Source organism: Panthera leo, chromosome A1 (genome assembly GCF_018350215.1).
Source record: "Panthera leo isolate Ple1 chromosome A1, P.leo_Ple1_pat1.1, whole genome shotgun sequence".
NCBI lineage: Eukaryota > Metazoa > Chordata > Mammalia > Carnivora > Felidae > Panthera > Panthera leo.
In genome coordinates this window covers 141,840,237-141,864,502 of record NC_056679.1, presented here as the reverse complement: position 1 = coordinate 141,864,502, position 24,266 = coordinate 141,840,237, and the positions used below count along the sequence as shown (strand labels likewise).

Below are 24,266 nucleotides of genomic sequence, written 5' to 3'. Positions count from 1 at the left end.
AATGTTGTTGCTAGTTATTCCAGACTCACTTTGATTTGTACTCAGGTAGCATTTGACAAGAGAGATCTCTGAATGAAAAGGAGAGGAATAAAAATTTTTAAAAAGTAAAAGCTTAAATAGTTGACGTAGTCCAAATTAATTGAGTATATTTTAAAGGGACTGAAATTGAATAGAATCTTTGTGATTCTGCATTTTTGTCTTAGGGTATTGAAAATCACATTTATTAAGAAGGATGTTCCACTGCATTTTTACATGCTCTTCTACACAATAAGGATTAAAAATTTTGTAAAACATCTGCAGTTATTTAATTCAATGATAATTATCTTCAAAATTATATTCTGAAGTGGGTTTTTTAAGTTTTTAAATTTTGGCTATGAGCTTGAAATTGTTTTAATATAATTTTCGCAAATTAGTAAAAGGGAGCCTTCTTTTGCTCTTACAGGAATGCTAACAGGAATGAATGAAACTTCTACTGTAATCATTGCTGCACCACAGAATTTCACTCCTTCTGTGATCCTTCAGAAGGTTGTAAATGTAGCCAATGTAGGTGTAGTCCCTTCTGGCCAAGATCATATACACAGGTAGGTTCATCAACATGTGATGTATCACTTGTATATATATATATATGTATAATAGACATGTATAAATGTATAATTTTAAGTTCATCATTTTCCTTGAAAATAATAATCCCTAAACATATATCTGACCCCCTCTCTTCGTTTCTTTTTAAGATTTTATTTAAGTAATCTCTCCACCCAATGTGGGGTTCAACCTTCAACCCTGAGGTCACGAGTCACATACACTACCCACTGAGCCGGCCAGGCGTCCCCCTCCCGTTGTTTCTAATGAGATATTTGATTGTTGGTTTGCGTGAAGGCTGTCTTTCCCATTTCATGCAATCCTTAGTACACTGGGATGTACTGTCCTGCAACATAACAGTCAGTGTACTCGCATTTTATAATAGTTTGGTGATTTGTAAAGGTACCTTTTGTAAGATACGATTGAAAATCTATCCTATTTCACCAGATACAGTGGATTTCCAGGAAGACCTGTTTTACAAAGCAGTGGAGTTGGACTTTTTTACTTGAAATAGAGGAAGTTTGGGTACTGTGTTCAGAGTTCTTTTTTACATCAGTCCCATAAGGCTGCTTCCAGTAATAAGGAGCTGCTAAAAAACTGGCATAGAGCCAAATGCAGCTTCTATTTCTTAGACCAGGAATATCTTCACCACCGAGCATCTAAAGCATGACATCCAAGTCATTTGTCCTTAAAGGTAGAAGAGAATGTGATTAATGTGGTTGCCCTCCTTGCGATCTTCTGTGTGCAGTGGCTTGAATTAAAGTAAAGATAAAAATGATCCCCTTAAACCTGCAGTTGTTACTTCTCTGTTGGGTTAAAGGAATTCATTAATTCCATCTTTAATTCCTCTGCCATTCCACTGCCAATGGCATGCTTTTTCCTTTATATTTCTATATAGAAAAAAATTTTTAAATTGAAGAGAATGCCTTTAGATCTTAAAAAAAAATTTTTTGTAGGGGAGCCTGACTGGCTCAGTCAGTAGAGCATGCAACTCTTGATCTCAGGGTTATAAATTCTAGCCCATGTTGGGTGTAGAGATTACTTTTAAATAAAATCTTTAAAAAAATGTTTTTTAATTAGTGCAGGGTAAGAGAGGTTTCTTACAGAGTGCTACAGTTGATCTGGGTTTTAGACTTCTCTCTGCCATTTTTGGGCTTGGTAGTCTGGGGCAAGTTACAACTTGTTCTTGTGGGCTTTAAGATCTTCATCTGTTTGGAAAGGGGTAGCATGAGACATTAAAATGAAATTCTGTATTATCTATGGAAGAACATTGGTCTTGACTTCAGAAGAGCTGAGTTCAAGTCTTAACCTGCCATCATTTGAAGTTGCCTATCTTCATCTACTGATTGTGACAGTGAAGACCACATGTGCTAGTCAAAAAACCAAAGTTACCCTATTTTTTGTTTTGATTTTTATTTATTATTTTTTTAATGTTGATTTATTTTTGAGAGGGAGTGACAGAGTGTCACCAGGGGAGGGGCAGAGAGAGAGGGAGACACATAATCTGAAGCAGGCTCCAGGCTCTGAGCTGTCAGCAAAGAGCCTGCCATGGAACTAGAACTCAGGAACTGCAGGATCCTGACCTGAGCTAAAGTCAGACGCTTAACTGACTGAGCCACCCAGGTCCCCCAGTTTTGTTTTGTTCTTAGAGAAAGTTCCTTAATTAAGTTCTTTAATAGGTCTGACGCTTCCATTTCTTAATTTCTGACAAGCCCTATCTCACACAGGGTGGTGATAAAATAATAAAATGGATATTAGGTCATCATACTGGTACCACTATGCGTATACAACTTAACAGTGAAATGCTGTTTAGTAGGGGAAAAAGTGAACAGAAGCCTTTTCAATGAAAATATTCTGGTTCTGAATTTTCCTGTTTTAATTGTTTTCTGCTTTATTTTTTTTCTTTTCTTTTTTTTTTTTAATTTTTTTTTATGGTTATTTATTTTTGAGACAGAGAGAGACAGAGCATGAACGGGGGAGGGTCAGAGAGAGGGAGACACAGAATCCAAAACAGGCTCCAGGCTCTGAGCGGTCAGCACAGACCCTGACGCAGGGCTCGAACTCACGGACCACGAAATCATGACCTGAGCCGAAGTCAGACGCTCAACCAACAGAGCCACCCAGACGCCCCAGTCTGCTTTATTTTTTTTTAATGTTTACTTATTTTTGAGAGAGACCAAGCACGAGCAGGGGAGGGGCAGAGAAAGAGGGTGACACAGAATCCCGAAGCAGCCTCCAGGCTGTGAGCTGTCAGCACAGGGCCTGACGTGGGCTCGAACTCACAAACTGTGAGATCATGACCTCAGCCAAAGTCAGACGCTTAACCAACTGAGCCACCCAGACACCCCTGTTGTTTTCTGCTTTAAATACTTCTTTTTACTCTTCTGGGTGATTTTCTTTAGCAGAAGTTGCTGTTTTATTTATGGATCCTTTGAATTACTGAAATTACTGAAACACCAAAATATCATACATCAACTATAACTTTTAGCTTATGCAGTACAAAATTATGATACTGACCATCTACTACCCAGCAAAACTTCAGTCTTGTTTTAATATATTCTTCTACAATGTACAAAAAGACATATGGTAACCCTTGTTTATGTTGTAACTTCTAATTTATTTTTTGTTTTGTTTTGCATGTGGGTTAACTTTTCTGAAAGCAATGGCAGGTTTCCAGAATTTAGTTTCTTAGAAGAAAATAGCCAAATTGCCTTCTGAAAGCCAACTAATATAAAAGCTACCTTCCTACTGGGAAACAGACTAAGAAAGACACTTAGCACAGTTGTGTAATTTTTATTAAAGCATAGTTTGCCTGTAACTTGTCTTGGTGGTTTGGAACTGAATGCCTGTTCAAGTGATTAAATTACAGACAATTCTCAATTATCTGTACTAATGCAGGGGAGACACGCAACCAAGAACCATTTATATCTGCCTTTGCAATGCAGAGATTGCGCTCAGACTTCATGTTCGTGGTCCTCACACACATCCACGATATCTTGACACTTTTCTAATCCAGCCGTGTGTGTTCTAATCCAGCAGGTGTGGCGTTTGGCTCTGTAACTTGGAGGAGGAGCCCAAGTTACTACAGGGTCAAAAATGAAAAAAACAATGCCTATATGTAATTAAGATTAGGTTGTTCTGTTTTCATTTGCCTCACAAGTCTCACTATATGTAATTGAAAATGTTTTGCATTTGCTCTTACAAAGTATGGCTATATTAATGTTCTAAATTTTAGAAATAATAAACACCTAGAGTTACTTGTATTTTTCATACACAAATTGTTAAAAATTATCATCCTGCATATGTAACATTTTTTGCCATTCTTTTGTACTCAGTAACAAAACAAAAATGAACAATTGTTAGTAAAATCAGTACCAGTGCCTTTAATGTCATTTAAAGTGAAATAGCAATTACTGTTTATAACAGAAATTGACAGTTTACTTCTTCATTGAGTTGTGTTCATGTTTTTAACTGTAGTGCTCAGTATCCTATTTTCCTGTGGAGTTAATGAGTTTATATATCTAAACATATATTATTTAATTGTTAATAAAATTGAACTCCCTGTGAGATTTTTGAATAACTCCTTTATTCTTCTGTGATGGTTGCTTTTTTGAGTTAATGAAGAATAGGACCAAAGCCATTCTTGTATTTACTAATGGTAATTGACTTACAATTGCTTTAAAAAAAAAAAAACAAGTATAAAAAGAATTTTAGAATAATTTATTCCCACTACTCTTAAAATTTGAATAGTTTTTACATTAAATGCCAAGTTAAAAAACACTTAATATAAGAAATATGTAAGAAAAAGGGAACCTTCATTAATATGCAGAAGTGTGTAATAGTGTAAAGTAGAAATTTTAATTGAATACATAGTAGAAAATGGTTCCTACATATCAACATAAAATGGCCTCCATTAAGAAAAAGTCAATTAAAGGAGCACAAGTTTTATGGAATTCATTTCAAAAACCAGGAGCATTTTTTATATAATTAACTGCTTTTCAAGATCACTGAGAAAGTATATCTGCTGTTAGATTATATGACATTTACTTTTGATTTTCTAAATGAGCAATAATATTAGAAGGCCAACCAGTATACTATTGAAAGACTTAATTAACTTTATTTTCATTTCTGTGGTACTTGGTGACTGAAAAGGCTGCTCTTTGAGAACAAAATCATCCCATTGAGATCTACAGAGTTATGGTCAACTCTCCTATTTTCCGGATTACAGTTATCAGATGAGAAGGAGTAATACAGAAATGAGAATTTTAAAAATCATCTATTAAATATAGAGTTGAATATCTTCATGTCCTGTTTTAGATATTCATATTAAAATATGTGATATTCTATGCATTGTAAAAGTCTTAAAGCATATTGTTTAAGACAGTATACTAATAAACTAACACATAAATAAAATATACAAAGGGCAGAATGAATAGCAGTAAAACAGTATAGGAATGGACTGCAAAAGGAAAATGTCAATATTTAATATGTTTAGGGTAGGAGAATTCGACTAGCATTGGGAACCCTAGGTATATCCAGGCCCAGGAAACATTTCTTGTGTTCCTCTGAGAAGGAAATCAGGTGAGGGTTTATGACAGGTTTGAATTCAATAGTGTAGAAACTGAGGTGTGTTTGCTTTAATTACATTGCTTGTCCTCTGATAAAGATACTAATGTGCAGTGACCAAAAAGCAGAAAGGTAAAAATCCATAGCTCCAAAATCTCTAAGGTTTTCTGTACAAAAGAATTCTGTGGGGGGTTTGTGTAAAATTCAGATTCCTCAGAGCCACAGCCAGGGGCTCAGATTTGGTACTGTGAGGTATGGCCCAGGAATCTGTATTTTAACCAGTAGCCAAAGCGGTTATATGGCCAATAATGTTCCATAGTTTACAGTTTGAGACTGCCTTGAATTATCAAGAGTTAATGACAGCCACATGACACATTTTAAAGTATATTTTTCCTATGTTTATGCATTTTCTTTTTACAGATTAGTTATTAAGGGATGCTAATAGACAAGATGTTTGATGTTGTTTTTCCTTACAGCTATGGCATTGTGCTCCAGCAAGAGCATATTGTTAATTATATCAGTGTATTACAGTCTCGTCTGTGAAACTGTCCTAGGCCACAAGGAAAAGTTTGTCTTTCAGCAGTCTCAGCCATTTCACATTTTAACCCAGTTTCCGGAGTTCTGACGTTCAGTAACAGTGGTGTTCAAAAGAGCTATCAGACTACCTACTCATTTTGCCCTTTCATGAACAACAAATTGACCCTGTGAGGGGAAAAATGTGATCATTTGAGTGAAAACAGAAAGCCTTGTCTCTGCCATGATGCTGTTTTAGTTCTTAGCTTATTCAATAAGACCCTAGAACAGTTTTCATCATTAACTTGTATTTAGTACTTAAAGTCCTCCTCCCGCCCTGTAGATCTTAATGTTTGGATCTTGTTTACTCTGTCACTTTTTTAACTTGCAACTTTTGAGCAACATACAACTTGTGAATAATTACAGTCTTAGTAGAATGAATGTTGTTTTACTATGGTCCCTGAGGTCCTTAACTATTAGGAAAGCCTGGTGCTGTGAATGGAACAGTGTATCCATGGCAACCTGGCAGTCAACTTTTTAATTTACCAACATATTTAAAGATAGTTTATTTGCTTCAGGTTGAAAATCAGAAATCTTTTTATTTAATTGAAGTACATGTAAAGAACAACTTGTTTCATTTCTAGGCCTTCAACTCATCCAGTGAATCACTATTATCATATACATGTTTAATAGTAATTAATAGGAGAAATACTGGTATATACTCCCATTTCCATCATAAAATGTCTATATTGTGCAACTCTTTCACTCCATTTTTTTTTTTTTGAAGACTTGTGACAAATTTTCTTAGTGCTAGGGTTACAAACATGAATGGCATAGTCACTTCTTGGTGGGAGTCTTTGATACTTCCCTTTCTTCTGTTCTTAGGTTGCTCAACTTTTGTGTTATTTTTGTTTGTTGTTTTATTTCTTTTCCCCTAGTAACTGGAATATTTAAATACTAGGTAATTTTGAAGGGCCATAATAGAAAACCGTGTCCTAGTGCCCTAATTTTATAATCTCTGATACTACAGTAACCATACTTCACCTGTCTTAAAATGCTTTGTAAAGAGTTGTTAATATAAAGATATCAGGCATTGGTCTTTTCTACTTTGTGATAAATTTGGAATCTCAAACTGGACCAAAGATTTTGGAACCTATTTAGACGTCAGTTTTCTCAAGTTGGTGATTGTCCACTAGAGGGCAGCACTGCTTTTTTATCTGCTGCTTTGATCTCTGCAGGCTCTGTGAACAGCATTTCATTGAAAAACAAATGTAGACCTCAGTTAATTTTTACACGGAACGCATATTTGGATATTTTAGAAATAACCAAACCGCATCGCTGATTTTGCTTTAAACCATTCTTTCTTTAAGTTTTATTTAATTCTGCCATTTGTGAGGTAATATTCTGCAATGCAACAGTTTTACTAGTAGGAATATATAACTGTTTTCATGTAGAAATCAGAGGTATTCTTGATGATTTTCCTTCTGGGTTGGCAATTTTATAAGGAATCCAAGAGAATGGGGTAAGAATTTATTTATTATTTGGTTTTCTGTTAAGGCCCATCCCATCCCACCCCCACCAAAGAGACAAACCAAAAATGCTTTGGAATAACTGGGATGTCTCGTGTCTTCTTTGAGAAAGTGCACTTAGATTTATTTACCTTTTCTTTATAAAGAAAGAGAATGTGTCAATGACAAGATAGTATGGAGAATCGTTATACCATGTGTAAAGATTTAAACAGAATATAGAGAGTCTTAAATTATGATGGGCGCTTATTTTCTTTGTTTTAACTCTTCTCATCAGAATGTTAAAGGGAAACACTACAATATTGCTGGCTGATGTTTTTTTTAAATAATAGGGGAAAACACATTTCTTTGGAAAAATTCTCTAAACTTGAATCACATGTAATTTCTCATCCTCAATATTAATTTCAATTGTGTAACGGGCTTAACTTTAAAAGACAATTTTATAGTCAAGAAAATGGAATTTTTTTTTACAACTTGCAAATTCTCTGTTTAAAATGTTCTATATTAACTCAAAGCAATAAGGATTTATCATTTTTAATTCTTTGGGAAATAATGCTCCAAATCATGATGCCTTGGTATTTGATGTTAGGAGGCTTATTCAAACCAGTATTTCTTACATATAATCATTGTGCGACTTCATTACACATTTGTCAACTTTGGACTAATTATTTTTATACAGCTAGGGCAGGGCACTGCATCTTGTGATCGTCTTTCTTACTAATAGGATTCTGTCTGCTTCAGCAGGCAGTAATTGAAGGCTTCATGTACAGAGTAGGGGAAAAAAAAAAAAGTTTTAGCCTGAGTGGGCCATTGTCACAGCTTCTGGTAACCAGTAGAACAGAAAACACGAGAAAATTGAACTCAGAATAGAAAAATCAGAAACCAGGAAGACTATCCAAGAGAAGAAAAAGCATGTCTTAGAGCTGTTGCATTAAGTGTAGCAAATATGATTCTACTTAAAAATGTTTGTGTTTGTGAATACCCTGGAGACTGATACAACCTCTCAGATAAATATTTTTTAGTTCCTGTTGTCCTGTTAACATTTCAGTTGTTAAAACCATTGGGTTGTAAGATTCCTTTTCCTTCTGACAAAGAACATTTATGGTCCATAGCCAGCTCCTCATAAATCTGAAAAAAAAAAAAATATGGTTTAAGTGCATGAGGGAATAAGGCCACATATTGTAGATACTAAATTTGTACAGATTTGTTGTTGTTATCTGAGCTGTTTTCCTAATTCTGTCAATAGTTAAGACAAATCAACTTTTTTAGAAGAGTAGTGTCTTCATTTAGGTTTGCCAAGCAGCTTATTTTGTCTTTTTCTTTAATTTTAGGAATTTTTATAGGCTTCAAAGATAAAGTGTCAATTGCTAGAGATAATAGACAAAAAGACATGTAATGAAATGAAATACAGATGTATCTAAACAGTTTTACCTCCTCAGTTGGTGATTACAAACAGCGAGTGCTTGGTGGTAGAATGAAAATGAAAAATTATGAAAAATACCTAGATGGTATCCTTTTAATAACATGGAGCCCGTCATACATAGGCAATACATCTTTAACTGTCATCGTCTTATTTGTTCTCATTTGTGGTGTTACTGGTGTTCGAGGTTGGTTGGCCTCCCAGAAGTCCCTCCCTGTGTTACAGCTCCATTCAACAAGGTTTTATATTTCTCATTGCTGGTGTTCTTTTGAGGGAGTGGGAGGCGGGGGATGTTTAAATTTTTTTTAATCTTTAAAAGGCAGAAAGTAAAAAGTTGTTATGACAAAGCAGCAAGTCAGGATGCTTTGAATTACATAATAGTGCAAATTCAGCTACACATTTTGAAGGGAAAATCTTCCCTCCTACTAAAGTTTTTGGAACAATATTAGATTATGTATTAGGTAAATAAGAAAAACATTAATCTTTCCATTTACTAATAAAAAAAACAAATGTACATTTTGCATATTTGAGAATGCATATGATCCAGAATCAGAATACTTGGGTTCAAATTCCTGCTCAACCATTCACTGGCTGTGTGCCCCTGGGTACGTATCTCAGCTCCTGTGGGCCTCACTTCCCTCATCTATACAGTAATCTGCCTCATAGAATCAAATAAGTACCCACTACACAAAACACTTAATAAATGGTAGCTGCAGTTATCACTGCGGTGATCGAAAACCTCACATATCTTCTGAAAAAGTTTTGTCACCGTGTTAATCTTCGTTTGAGGTCAGGCACAGAAGTTCTGATGTCAGCCATTAAATTTAACATAGAAGTGTTTGACCCAAGCTGTCTTTATAACCAGTGTTTCTTACACCCAAAAGCTACATGGTATTTATTAACTGGTACTCTTTCCATAACTGTCTTTTCAGTGTATGTTAAAGCATAGCCTGTTCAGGCATTAACTGATTAATAAATTTGGGGCGGGGGTGGCTTTGCTTTTCCTGGACCAAAACAAACCAGTTGTAATCATGCTGTGTTCCAATTAAATACATCCTTTTTGAACTGTGAAATGAGAATGTCAGAACATCTGATCTTCTAGTCTCTTGCTTTAAAACATTGCTTCCACCATTTGTGCCCACTAGAACACAGAGACCTAGCTAACAGGCAGTAGCTTTTATACCAGCTAACAGATTTTATTGCTAGGATGATTTGCTTAGCATATTTCCACTGTAGGGTAAGCAAATGCCTCTTTTCTTTACTGCCCCTAATCTTTACACTATTGAGAATTTTTATGGTAATAGGATTTCAAAAACGTGTACAAGACACTAATTTTAATCTCTGTAAACATACTGGCATCAAAATTGACATTTGTCTCTGCTGAGTTTGTATTAGTGTAGCATCGATTCTAAGTTTTTAATGCAAAAGAGATAAAATGTGCCTTGGGGCTGTGCAACCCTGAAATTCAAGTGCTTTTGTGTTCCTGTTGAGACATAATCTCCTTCTCTACAGTCCCAAGGCACAAGTGTTAAGTAAATAAAGGGACTAATAAGACTATTGTTTACATAATTATAACCCTGTCAGAAATAGAGACCTCTGTTGAAAGATGTGTTGAATGAAGATTTGGTGATGATCAAATCTGTGGGGAGAAAAGTTACATAAATGAGTAGGACAGTAGAGCTGCCTAGTCCGACATACAGACATGGTTTAACAGAAATACAGAAACAGGATTCTGCTGTGAAGCAGAAGAATCCCAAAAGTTTGGACAAAAGAAATGCATAAACTTGGAAGGGGTGATAGAAAAGGGGGTCGGTCATGTTAGGGCCAGTGTTGTTTGTGCTCTCTAAAAGATGAGATTAGGAAACAGTTCCTTAGGTCCTGTGTGGACATCTGAAGAGCACACGGTTACTTACAGTTGCTTCTCACAGTAGGAAAACTGCTCTGTCGGATTCCTTACAAGTCTTCCATGTGTTTGGAGAGAGTAGCTTTCCATGTTTGTAGAAAATACACAAATAAAGGACAGCAAAGGTTTCTAACATACTTTATCAACAACCCACTAGCTTATACCTTAAAATGCAACTTAAAAATGTGGATAATATTTTCATATTAGCCTGTTTGTTTTGCTTTTGAGTCATTATTCTAATTACTGTTGGAAAACTGATTTTCATTACTCCGTTCAGGTCAAAAATGGCTTGCTAGGTTTCCAAAAAGAAGAATCGAATGTGTTATGAAATCTTGATGTCATTTTTGAAAACTCAAAGAAGAAATTACTTTTCATTTAAAGAGAATCTGCTTCCTGCTTAAGTGGCTAATATTTTAATTAAGTTGGGAGTGAAGTTTTTCTGAGTGTCTCCTGATAAACTCCCTCTTTTATGTTGATGGTAATTAAACAGATCCCTGAGGACACCGTGGGCTCTGCGCAAGGCCCATGCTAATTGTCAGACATGAGACACTGACCAGTTGGTTTGCTCTTGAATAGTCCGCGGCGTGCTGTCAGCGCGGCATTTTTATTTTTATGTATTGTGAGCTGTTGTCAGGGCTAACTGGGTGCCATTGTGGCTGAAGATGTTGCGCAAATTGAGGCAGATGGCTCAGATTCAGACACGTGTCATACAGAAAGGGGAAAGGGGATTGGCCCTGCAAAGTGGGGTCACAGCAGGTCACAGACCTGCTCTACACTTGTTAGTGTTTTCAAAAGCTCATGTGCAGCAACTTTGTTTTTCTCCAGTCATCCCTGCAATCAAACCCCCTCCCACCCCCCTAAAAAAAAATGTGTGGAACATGCTCCATGTGGAAAATGGAGGCCTAGGAGGGTTCCGTCCTCTTCCTTCACGTCTCTGGGGCTCAACTGTGCGTGCAGAATGAATTAGCAGGATTGACAGAAGTTCATTGTGCCTCCAACGGCTTTTCAGTCAATTGCAGTGCTTAAAAGGCTAGTTTTGCTTTTAATTCCGTGTAATTAGTAGATTCTTCATGTCTTGGAATTTAGTAATGGAGCCTTAGACCTCAAGTTTCCTCTATTCTAAAGCAAAAAGAAGTATGTAACATTCTGCACGTTAAAAAAAAATTTAAAAAGAGGGAGTATGGGTGTTGCATTTGGCTGTCACGTGGTATTGTTATATGTCATCATCAACGTTAGAGACTGAATTTGAATATTTTAACATGCATGAATTTTTGAAACGTAAGTTTTATAATGTACATAAAATTATCTAACTTCTTGCATAATCATTTTCAGATATGAGGACTTAAAATTTCAAGCTCTTTGAGAAAAGTACCTTTTCTCAACATGTTTTAAAAATAAAAATGCAGCGGTTTATTTTATGTGACCCTAGGCATGGTGGAATATTAAATATCAAATGAATGATTCCCAAATATATGTTAATGGAGAATCATTCACATAAGTCTCTTGTTCAAACTAATAAGTAAAATAGACTTCCTCTTCTTGTTTTGTTCTAAAGACACACTGAAATTACCTGCTTGTGGTAAGCATGGTGCTGGGCAGTTTATTGATTTTTCAGAAGAATGCTTGGCTTTGGGTTTTGGCAGTAGGGAACCTGCAAGAAATTATTGAGAAAAAAAGAACTGTTTTAAACCTATTTGAATTTATGCCATCTCCGTTTTTCCTCCCTCATGATAAAAGCTCTCTCTCCCTCTTTTTTTTTTTTTTTTCCTTCAGGTTTGCAGCTAAAACTGTGCACAGTGGGTCGTTGATGCTAGTTACAGTGGAACTGAAGGAAGGCTCCACAGCACAGCTTATCATCAACACCGAGAAAACGGTGATCGGTTCTGTTCTGCTGCGGGAGCTGAAGCCTGTCCTGTCCCAGGGGTAACCTGCTTACATCTGGACTTCAGAATCTGGCACACAACAAAAGTGCCTGGCATCCACTACTGCTGCCTTTCATTTATAATAATAGCCCTTCCATCTGGCAGTGGGGGAAGAATACACTCTTGACATTCTTGTCTCCTGCTTTAGAATGCTAGTGTGTATCTATCATGTATGCAGTACTTTCCCCCTTTTCGCTTTGCTAACCAAAGAACATATATTTTACTGTCAATTTTCTCAACTCTTGAATCTTTGTGGCATTTTCTCTGTCCTGCTACTTCTTCTGGCCTTCTCCTCTTCCTTCTCTTTTTCCACAGTGATGGACATGAATTGGGTGTTTTAAGTTCATTGGAAATCATCCTCCCTCCCACCGCAACCAAAAATTAGCCCTAGAAACAATCTAAATGGCCTCTGAGCTGGGTATGTGAAAGTACTATTGCTATTGGAATAGCATACTTTTTAGAATTAAATACAGAAACAATAAGATCTCTGCAAAATTTTGTTCTGTGAATTTCCTGGTATTATAATTGGTTATTGACAATGCTCGTCATGAAATCATCTATGAATAATAAACTAGCATATGAATAACATGTGTCTTTGCATTTTTAATGAGTGTGTGTAATCCTGAAGTTCATATGCTGATATTTGTTTTAAAAGTAAATAGCTTGTTATATTCACAAAGAAGCAATTAATGGGGTTTAGTTAGTGAAAGAAAAACCACTTTCAACTCCGGGTAGATTTTCTAGTTGTGTTATAGAGTAGTTAACTCCAAGAAAAAAATTGGATATTTAATAATAAAAATCCATCATGTTGTACAATAAAATGTCTCTGTGCAATTTTGATTAGTAGAGATCAGATTGTAAGGCCTATTACACATGCTGAATAAATTCTTTGAATCTCATTGTTCCTTTATAGATCTTGATGCCCAACTTAGGTGGACTGAAACACCTTTGGAAACTAATCACTATAAATCTAGTTCTGGAAATTTTAAAAACCTGTTACGTGATCAACATATCAGCGCTTCTCCCGGGAGTGTTTGTTGGCTAACTCCAACAAGTTAAGATTATTTTCATTAAGATTATTCTCTGACCAGGGGTGCCTTGGTGGCTCAGTTGGTTGCGCATCTAGCTTAGGCTCAGGTCATGGTCTCGCATTTCATGGGTTTGAGCCCCACATCAGGCTCTCTTGCTGTCGGGTGTGGAGCCCACTTCAGTTATCTGTCCCACTCACTGCCCCTCCCCCACTCATGCTGGCTCTCTCTCTCTCAAAAATAAGTAAAACATTAAAAAAAAAAAAGTTATTCTCTAACCAGAAAAATTTTTTCTGAGATTTTTATACCTCTTTAAAACCGGTTGAAATTTTATTTATCTTTCTGATACAAGGTAATACTCTTTCAGTTAGTATATGCTAGTCATTTCCCTTTCCGTAGAGCCAAAAATCCTTAAAAAATAAGGATTTTTTAAAAGTAGAGAATATGCATTGATGGAAACATTGTAGAACATATATAAAGAGAAAAAAAAACCATAATTAAACATCCCTGGAATATACATGTTGAGAAGAACAAAATAGATGTGAAAAATCATTTCAATTCAAACTTGTAAGCTGGAGAGAGCAAGCAAGATGGTTAAATTGTCCTGCTCTTGAAATACAGCAGTTAATCTGGATGAGAAGTATTGCTACAGAAGTCACGTGTTCTACCTCATTCTGGAACCTTACATGCGATGGCAATGCTGCCACCAGACACACCTTTATAATTGCAAGCTGTTGGCACTTCCTTTATTAATCCTGTTTCTCAGGGCTCACTTAATAACTTTGGGTTTTTAAGTCAACAATTAAAAAAAATTTTTTTTTTTAATGTGTCTTTATTTTTGAGAGAAAGGGAGAGAGAATCCGAAGCAGGTTCCAGGCTCGGAGCTCTCAGCACCGAGCCTGACGTGGGGCTTGAACTCACAAACCATGAGACCATGACCTGAGCCGAAGCCAGTCGCTTAACCAGTTGAGCCGCCCAGGTTCCCTTTAAGTCAACAAGTTTTTGAAATGTTAGAAAGAATTTGAAGGGATAAATACCTATTTCCTGAAAAACATATTTACACTTGATGCATCAAAGCAGAGGGAAAATGTATGTTGTGATGTAGACAGCTTTTTGTTTTCCTTAAATTAGGGCACTTCTTATCTTTGAAAATAGGTCATTTATAGGTACATATTTTTAAATTAAGGAAATTTCAGTAGAAGTTTATTTTTGAATAAGATATATTTTTGATAGCTAACTTAGATTTAAAATGTATACTAAATAATGTAACGTGGTATGCTAACAGTTGAAGCCATTTTAACATCAAGAGCTTAATACCATTAAAATATTTTTCATATAAATGAAATTAGAAAAATAACAAAATTCCCAAGTTAAAGATTTGGCGGAGGGCAGGGGAGGGAGGGTGTTCTTCCTTTTTTGGCACAATGTTTCATAGTTCCTTACCTCATATTTCCTTTAACTTTATCATAATCCATGATTATCTTTAAATTGTTCCATTGAGTCGAGTTAGTCAATGTTGAATTCTTAATTCTAGCTATATTTTTTCATTTTAATGTCCACTTAATGGGACATTTTATGTACACCAATCTTGAAGAATGGCTCTCATAGTGTATTTCAGACTGAGCCTCATTTTTGGTATCACATTGCCTCATTTTTGGTATCCCAATACCTTTGCTTTATTTATTATAAGAAAAGGAGAATGTTTTTATTCTGAAGAGACTAAAACAATGAACTTAATCAAATTAAAGTACTTCATACTTGCCCTTCCCAGTTACCATTTGCAAATATTTAAATAACTTCCTAATAGCTTATGAAAAGTTTGCCCTTGTAACCTGTTTCATGTTAAGAAGTTATATATTAGAGAAGACAAGAATCCAGAATGATGAATGACATAAAGGAAGGTTTTGAAAAGCAAAGTTTAGCTAGCTAGAGGAAAAGCTAAGCTCTTTGACTTTCTTTGTTTCCTCTCTCTAACTTCTCTTACCTTATACGGGACTGTGTTTAAAGGGGGAAAATCCTCTTTTCACATAATAAGGGGGTAAAAAGCCCTATGTTATAATGCAAAATTAACAAATTCTTACTATTTCCTTTCTATTTCAAGATTGTCTATTGTGGAACATGAAGAGCTGCAGTTAACCACTGTTGGGTATAGTAAAATACAAGATGCGTTCTATACCCCTCAAGAAACCACAGTCCAGTTGGCAATAAATGAAGAAATGGCAGTATGGACTCCACTAAGTCAGTGAGCCCTGGTTTGCAAACTAACTTCGCTTACATAGTAATGTAGGCTCACCTTCCCCACCCCCACGCACTTTGGGTGCCAAGTCAAATAGCTTTAAGTGAACTATCACCCCCCACACACACACAAGTTGCTGAACCCATCTCTTCACCTCCACCTCCCCTCTCCTCACACAGGTGGTTTAACCAGACCAGCCATTGATGGCTCTTCCATCGGTTGGAGGTCTGTTCATTGAAAGGCAATTACTTTCTGACCACATGCTTATTTTTTTTTCTTTCAGAGAGCATGAAAGGGGCAGAAAGGCCAAGGGAAAGAGAGCATCTCCATGCTGAGCATGGAGCCCAACTCAGGGTTCGATCCCATAACCCTGGGATCATGATCTGAGCCAAAATCAAAGAGTTGGACACTCAACTGACTGAGCCACCCAGGCGTCCCTGCCTTTTTTTTTAAATCATCCTTTTCCTTCCCTTCTGCCTTCCAACTTGACCAGTTACCTCAAGAAAAGTTTTCATGATCACTGTCACTCTTTACTTGAGATTTTACAGGAATCAGAAAAAAAAAAGTTTATGATAGTGTTATATTTCTAGATGAATGGAAATTGTGTTTAATAGAAAAACATGCCCTTAAATGGATCATGAAATTTCTTTCCTGAATCTTCAGTCTCCATCTCCTTCCTGACAAATAGCTTTCAGTATGACTAAATGAATGTTTTACTCTCTTTCTTTCTTAGTAACGTCACTTTTTTCCTACCACTTTTCAACTGTTTTACAGAGCAAGCACTATTTTAAGACCTGATCTGGTAAGTTAACCACCATGTGAAATTAGTGTTTGAATGAAAATGTTTTGGATTTCACATGATCACTTGACCAACACACTTGGAGCACAGCTGTTTGAAAGCTGAAATCGTTTCTGGGAAGAGTTGTGAAGCAGTTGCATGATTAATTGTCAGATCACACCAGTGAGAGCTGTTGGATTTGGGGAAAGAAGTGATCAATGGGTTAGAGAGGTCTGTGAAGGTTCAACTGTGGCAATGAAGCTAGCTAGGTCTTAAAAGTTGGATGGCATTTAGAAGAGAAAAGAGTTTCTAGGAGTGGGAGAAGGAAGAATATATGGTTCTCAACTGAGGCCGTCTCTTAAAATGTACCTTTGTACAGGGAGCAGCATTACCCCTGCACCACTCTCTGCGCCCTCATTTCTCCTTTTTCCCCTCCCAGGGTCTCCCTGACACCAGCCCCCAGGTCTCCAGCTCAGTGTGCTTTGGCAGTTTAGAGGAGGAACCAATGGTTGCGATACTACGGGTGGGGCTGTGCTGCACTTAGAAACAGTGGAGAGGCAGGAAAAGGTTGGGAACCAATGAACTAGAAATCAGGAGAAATCAACGTTGGTTCTATTCTCCCACTTGTAAGCCAATTTTAGATATTTCCTTGGGGATTTTAGGTATTTCCTATGCTTTTCAGTTATTTCCAGGTTCTAAAAGGAGTCGTTTTTTATTTACAGAGTACCTAATGAACATGAAATTCCATTGGTATCCATTTACTGGTAGTGATTGTACGTTTAAGTGATGTCTAATCTTCCCTCGTGTCTGTCTTTTTCTGGAGCCAGTTTGATGCACAGTCACTTGTACGTGTAATTCCTGGCTGCTTCCATAAATGTATACACTGAAGACCCTAACCCCTCAGAACTCAAATATGGAATTACTACAACAGACTCAAACTTGTCTTTAATGACACTGCTTTCTCATCTACAGCCTTGAGTGCCAGAGACACCAAAGATGAGGCTTAAGTGTAGAAGAATTTAAGTACTCTCTACACCCAACGTGGACCTCGCGCTCATGACCCTGAGATCAAGAGTTGCACGCTGTACTGAATGAGCCAGCCAGGCTTCCCAGTGCAGGAGAATCTTTATTCTCAGATGCAGAGATGTCTAGAAAGCCTGACCAGCAGATAATTCTGCCGGTGGGTTCATTCATGTAAGCCCGTGCAGACTGCAGGTGCCGCACGTGTGGTTGGGGAGAACAGGGAAGCCTCTCCTTGCCCACCCTTCTCGTTAAGTGGCCTGGGAGGGGTTGCCGAGGAGGAAGTTTCATAATATGAGAGGGAAGGAGGGAAGACAGATTAGCTCTGAAAACGTACCTCAACCGAGATTGTGATTTGTTCCTCTTAGAAGAGCATCTTCTCTTTTTTAGTTTTTTAAATAGCGTGATGAATGAGGACTCTTGTTTTACGGTAGGGTCAACCATCTCCATGGATAACAAAGGAAATCTTAAGACCGTCACCTACAAAAAGAAAAACGTTACATTTTGCCTTTGCAAATTTTAAAAAGCTGTGTAAAGATGGGCCCCTCAGCCTGAATTTAAACTCCCCATTTCTCCTGAGTTCACTATTATAGGCTTATTCCCTTTGTTATTTAACCATGTAAAGTTAGGAACAAGAAAGGGTAAGGTGTGAACCCAAACACACTGCCCCCAGGAAGTTAATGCAGACATTTGGAGGAAACCAAGTATCCTCCCCACTTAAGGCTTGATTTTTGACTTAAAAAATGAAGCCGTCATGAAAGAGCCTCATACTGGCATCACACAGAACTCGCCAACACCCAAGGGCACTCTTTCCGTGACCCTGGGGCCTCCATTTTACTCGTGCCTCATCAAAACCACAGGGCCTAAATAAAAATATTTTGTAAACAAAGTTATGGGCAGCTCCGTTTTCTAATTGAAAGTAATTATGATTTCTGTGCTATGGTGTAATTACCTAAAAAAATGTTATTTGATGATTAAGATTCTGGAGTGAATTGTGTTCTTTGGGCTCTTGCACCGTTCCTCCATCAGGGACCTGGTTTCAGCGGTGTGCAGCTGCTGGAGTTGATTTACAGTGCTGCGGCTGTGGCTGGTCATAAATAAATCCTCTTATATAGTTGTTATGAACACCTGTTAGATCATCTGTCAGCAAAGCGCTGTTCACATTTATCATGGTGCGGTAGTTATTTTACCTCAATCCATTTCCAACTGACTCAGCCTCCATCGCTGGGTTACTATTACCACACCATAATCGCTCGCTCCCACTCCATGTTACAACTTGCAGATAAAAGATTTCACTACTTGGCCAAATTTCATAAATAAAGGAGCAGTTCAGTGCAGTAAAAGTTTATTTTTGTCGTCATTTGTCACCCCATTATTCTATAAATCAAATGGAATAGCACTATTGCCAGCTCAGGCGTTGCTGTCAGCCTTAGGCATGGAAATGGTCCGTTTCTTCCTTTTAGATGAGATGACATGTCTTTCAGACTTAACTGGCTTATGGCTTTGTTTCACCCATTTTATTTTATTACCCCTCCAGAAAAAAATCCTTTGGGAACAGAAAGACTTAAGGAGCGAAATGGAAACAGAAAACACAGCCCAGCACGCTGCTTAGCTCAGTGATCTGCGTTTCCCCCATCCAGTCATTAGGAATTGACCACCACCACCCCCCACACACAGGCTGAATCCCTGACTGAGGTGCTTCTCGTAAACTTGTGAGGGGGTTGTAGTATGTCTGTTTTGGAAAGGCCGTTACCGTGTGGAGTTACGGATATTGAAATACGTGATGTATATCCTCAGAGATCCTCTGGATTTGACAGGCTTTATGCAAAGAAAAGACAAACTGGTTTCTTTTCTCAAATGCATTTTAATGGCTCGGAGGCTTTGAGAGGGGAATGGTCACCCCCAGAGAGAGAGTCTACCCCCTTGGAGGTTTATCAGCGTGGAGCTTTGGAGGGAGAGTCAAGATTTATTAGCAAGTTGTGAACTCTGTCTCAGACGTAAGTCTGAGGAAGGCAATGTCCCCTGGTTAAAAGGAAGAGGACAGAAAAAGCTGAAGGGATGGGGTAATAGAAAAGGGTTTATAGTTATAGTTGATATTATACTTCCGAGTTGGTTCTAATTCAACTTACATTCTTCATAGTCATTATGTAGCTCATAAATTCAATAAAGTGTTTTACTGTTACTATAAAAATGACAGGAGGGGGGTTTTATGTTGTAAGTTTCGTTAGTTGCTCTTCCTGTTTTATGTTGAAGTTCTCAGGCCATTATGTCATTAAACTCCTTGGAGTCTGAAGGGCTCAGGCCCCTCCATTTCTTGCCTTTTGCATGCTCAGCCATGTCAGCCCAGGCTCGGTCAGGCCACCGGAAACTTAGAGCCAACTGGCTGTGGTGCCAGGGGAGCAGGGTGCTTCGTATCTATTATTTCATGACAAGTAGCTTCAGTCTATGATGACGTGTACTGAGGAGCAGAACAGCTTGGGGGTTGGGCGGGGGGCAGCCTCAGGCAGAGAGCACTTAAGGGGTCTACAAATTTGGAAGAACGAGTCTATCAGGGAACTTGCTGACTGGGAGGTGAAGTAGCCCAAGGCCCTGTTTGGACCCAGGAACTGTTCTCTGCTTCGAGATTGGCCTCAGCACTGGACTCTGCTTACTTGTTAACCTTTGCGTAGCTCTAAGTCCTTGATAAAGTTCTGAGCAAATGCACAGTCAGAATCTTAACTGGGATTGTTTGAAAGGCAACACCACTCTCTTTTGGTTGTTTTCTTTGATTCCAGAAGAAGCCAAGGGTACTCTGCCCTAGGAAACTTTGCTTTCTCCAGATGTTTGTTTTGAACAGAATATCCACATGGAAACAGCAACTACTAATTCTCTGGCCAGAGTGCATCAAGGCCTTAATCTAAAGCCTCCCATCCATCCAGCTGTCTGGCATTTGCTATTATAGGGCACCAACAGAGAAATGAGGCTGTGGCTTTATCACTGCACCCTGGGTGACAACTTGATTTTCTGCTTTCACCGCAGGCAGCAGCAGCCCAACATGATGGGGCTGTTAATTTGTGCATTTCATGGTGTCTGTCAGGGGGGCTGGGAGAGGAGGGTTTCAGGGGGAAGGGAATGGAGCATGTCCCAGCCGCGGAAGCACCTGTCTGCATTGACGGCACAGAGCACTTCTTATTAGCGTGCAGGTCTCTAAATGCAGCCCAGGGATGACAGCCTGGCATCCCAGCACCCACACACTGTGACAGGCGCCGGCAGCCGGTCCCATTGTTTGCCCTTGATGAGCATGTCATTAATGGAAATGGAAGAAAGTGAGGGCCACATCAGTATTCAAATAGCCTCTATTCTCTCTGCCATTCACCCGGCTGGCTCAGCCTGCCACAGATTTCCTTCTGCAAGCTCCTCTTAGACTTTTTTTTTTTTTTTTTTTTTTTTTTTGGTAACAGATTTATTCCCATTGCATACAAATCCTTTCCATGTTGTTCCTGGTTTCTTCCAATCCTGTGTTTACACCCACCTCTTTAGACTGGATTTAGCCAGATCAAAGGAGATTTGGGCTCTCGTATATTGCAAAGGTCTAATTAGCAAGTACATGCTCTTTGCAGCCAAGAAAATGCATGTTGCTACTCCTGAAGCCTATTTCCTGTGCCTCTTGAATCCTGCCTCTTCTCTGGGGAGATGGTGGCTGCTGTGGCCACCACTTTCAGAAATACCTGATAGAGCTGGCTAGCACAGAGTACAGAGGATCTGCCTCCTTCAAGAACGGCTGGCATGGCAACAATATGTCCCTTTCTCAAGCTTAGTAAATTAAAGAGAAAGTAAGGAAAGTGCCCAGTTGTGCACTTTGGAAGGAAAGAACTGTGTATGCACACGATTATTTACAACCAAGTGGATAGTGACTGGGTCCTAAATACATGTTTCCATCCCTCACACCCTGTGTTGGTCTGTTTGCTTAATAATGTAATTAGTGCTCAGAGGGAGAATATTGATGCTGCTGTCGGCAGCCCTTGCTCTTCTGTGCGCTTCTCACCCACTCCTGTCGCCCACTTAGCTCCCGCACTACCTAGTTCGGTGGTTTCAGCTGTGCACCTACACACCGCCCCCTTCCCCACACACTCCTCAGAGCCCCCTCTGTGAATGTCAGCCCAACTCCACACCCCCCGCCCTCCCCGCACATGCTTAGTCCTGTGTTTGCAAGGCTCACATCTTACACATTCAGATGGGATGTTCTTAGAGGAAGGCAGCAATGAAAGACCACCTCTAATTTCTCTCTGACCTTTCAGTAAGGAAAGGTCAGAAGAACTGCTTGCCGTGCATTTCCCTAGCAATGTCCCTTATCTGGTATTAATCTGTCAGGGACTCGGGGCCGACTCCCTAAGACATCACCCAGCTCCTGAAGCGGTCTTGCCAGAGGATGAAAATAGAGCAAATGCCACTGCCGAAATGCCTGGAAGCGGAACTCAGGGCCAGTTCGTAAGCGATGCAGTGTCCCCTTGTCACATCCAGAGATGAACAAAGTGATTCTTACTTCACCAAGCTGTCTTCTCCCCCAAACACAGAAACTCGTTGAGGGAAAGAGCCATGCCTTTATTCCAATAATGCCGTCTCTTGATAGAGGTGCCGTGATGCCTGGCTCAGGGTGGACTTTCATGTTATCATGGCCCCTCAATGGATCTGGGAGACCCAAGAACACACCTTCTCAGGTGTTTATCTGACAACGTACAAACCCCCCCAACCCTTCCCCAGTAGAAGCCCAGAGGGGTGATTATGGTCTAAAAAGCGAAGTCGTAAATTGGGCTTTCTCTACTCACTTGCTTTGTAGCTGAGGGAATCTACCGAGGGCAATTTAAAAGGAAAAGAAACAGGCTGAGAAAAAAATTGCAATGCTTTAGCCTTAGTGTCAGAGTGATGGAAAATAATTTTCACATTTGATTAATTATTAAGAGATCTGTTTAATAAAATACAGAGAGAGCATTTTGTCTCTCCACAATCATTAGTATGACCCTGGACCCCTATTTTGGAGATGAACAAAAAGCTATTGAGGTATAACAATAAATTTTGTCCCCAAGGGTTTTTGCAGAAGTGGCCACAGGGCCATCCTGACAGATTTAAGGCAGAAATCCCACAGCTGACACTGAAATGTGTCAAATGCAGTGGCTTCAGTTGGCAGGTCGCACGCGCCAGCCTCACCCAGACATGTGAATAAAGCAAAATCATTGACCTAGAAATAAACTGTGCATTGGTAGGGCTATTTCCTTCTTGGTTTTTTTTTTTTTTTTTTTATTGAAAATTAGCTCCCTAAAACATAGCTTCAAGTATTTAGTATTCTTGGTAGCTTACTTTTTTCAAATGTGCAAAGTCATCAAGGAATTCTTTTTTGAATGTGTTATTAAAAAAAAAAACACAATTTTTCCATGACTCTCTTTCTTTTATTAGAATTTAAATAGGAGTATCAGGTCCTATAAGGAAATATCCTAGGAGAAGGAATTAGATTTCTTTCCTCCCCAGAAAAAAAAAATTTAATTTTATCTTTAAAATTAGTACGTAGAGTCTGTTTTGTTCAACCTCGTACATTTAAAATAGGTAACCTCATTTAATTAGTAATATGAATATACTTATTAATTTTATAACGCTTGAACAGACATTTCCAAGTTTGGATTTTTTACGCACTTTGATTTGCTGGCTACTTTCAACTATTGATCATGCTGTACAGACGTGGCTGCAAGAAGCAATCAAAGTCAGGTGTGGAAATGTTCCAACTGATGTCGCCCCATGCACCCTCCATGCCCCCTACCTGCTGGTACCTTTGCAAGGTTCACATCCCTTCCATTCAGGTGGATGTTCCTCTGGTGAAGGCACCAGTGAAAGACCACTTCTAATTTCCTTCTGCCTTTGCAGTGAGAAAGGACAAGCCCTCGCCTATGTGGGAGTTCTCAGGCTGTGCACAACGGGCCAGAGTGGGGTCGCCTATGCCTACCTCTCCTCAGCCTGCAGCCGTGTTTCTAGACCTTCCACCATTGCCCACCTCTTTTGAAGACGAATTCATCAGACATTCTGGAAGGAACTCCAGAGCTGTTCATCTGCCAATATTTTCACTCTCCTAGCAAAGGCCGCTCCTGTAAATGGAAAGCATAGCATGAAAAACATGTTGCAGGGGTGGGGTGAGGTGGGGTAGGGGAAACCATTGGATCTTTCAGTTAACCTCCCGTTCCTTCACCGCAGACACTGGTGGGGAGCACATGTGATATGGGGAGTTTAAGTGGCACCAGCACTGTTACTCTGGCCGTGTGGTGATCTACTAGGACCAAGAAGAGCACAAGTGTCCTTCCTCCCTCTCTGGACCCCTAGGAAGCAGAAGATTTATAATATCCAGAAGTAAACAGGGAGAAGATATTAAAACCTTTATTCATCTTTATTATTTATCTCATGCCTGTTCTGTTATTGTATTTGCTTTATAACGCACTTACTATATTGTACTGGACAGTAAATATACATGTACAGTAATATATATATAGTTAGTGCCCCATGTATATATAATTAGTAATACATTATAAGTAGCAATACATGTGTATAATATACAGTCAGCAATACAGAATCCAATTTACAAATAAATATATACTGGAATCCACTCAGTCAAAAGTGCTGGGAGACCACAGGACCACGGCGTGGCTCCCAGTATGCACTGCTCTTTGCGGCTAAAACACTGAGTCCAAGATGGTATTCCCAGCACCAGGTTATTTCTCCACGACTGTGGTTTGAGAAGAGTAGGCAGAGAGGCCTC

The 24,266-nt window shown here is 38.7% G+C and overlaps 1 protein-coding gene and 1 long non-coding RNA gene across 9 annotated transcripts in view; both read left to right on the top strand.

Moving 5' to 3' along the window:
* The window catches only part of AP3B1 (adaptor related protein complex 3 subunit beta 1), a 261,344-nt gene extending 248,327 nt beyond the window's left edge, over positions 1 to 13,017 (top strand). For 5 of the 8 annotated variants that reach the window (XM_042941819.1, XM_042941809.1, XM_042941836.1 and 2 more), the window contains 2 exons: positions 443 to 581; positions 12,281 to 13,017. In XM_042941819.1, the coding sequence (XP_042797753.1) occupies positions 443 to 581; positions 12,281 to 12,434 (293 nt within the window). In that variant the 3' untranslated portion in view covers positions 12,435 to 13,017. Of the gene's footprint in view, positions 1 to 442; positions 583 to 12,280 lie in introns of those variants that run through there. The other 3 variants (XM_042941852.1, XM_042941846.1, XM_042941856.1) reach the window with 1 other exon arrangement.
* A 3,185-nt stretch (positions 13,018 to 16,202) lies between these two features.
* On the top strand, positions 16,203 to 23,865 carry LOC122221977. The gene is made up of 3 exons (XR_006203562.1): positions 16,203 to 16,495; positions 23,384 to 23,603; positions 23,708 to 23,865. It is a non-coding gene; the product is annotated as an uncharacterized LOC122221977 (long non-coding RNA).
* The last annotated feature ends 401 nt before the right edge of the window (positions 23,866 to 24,266 follow it).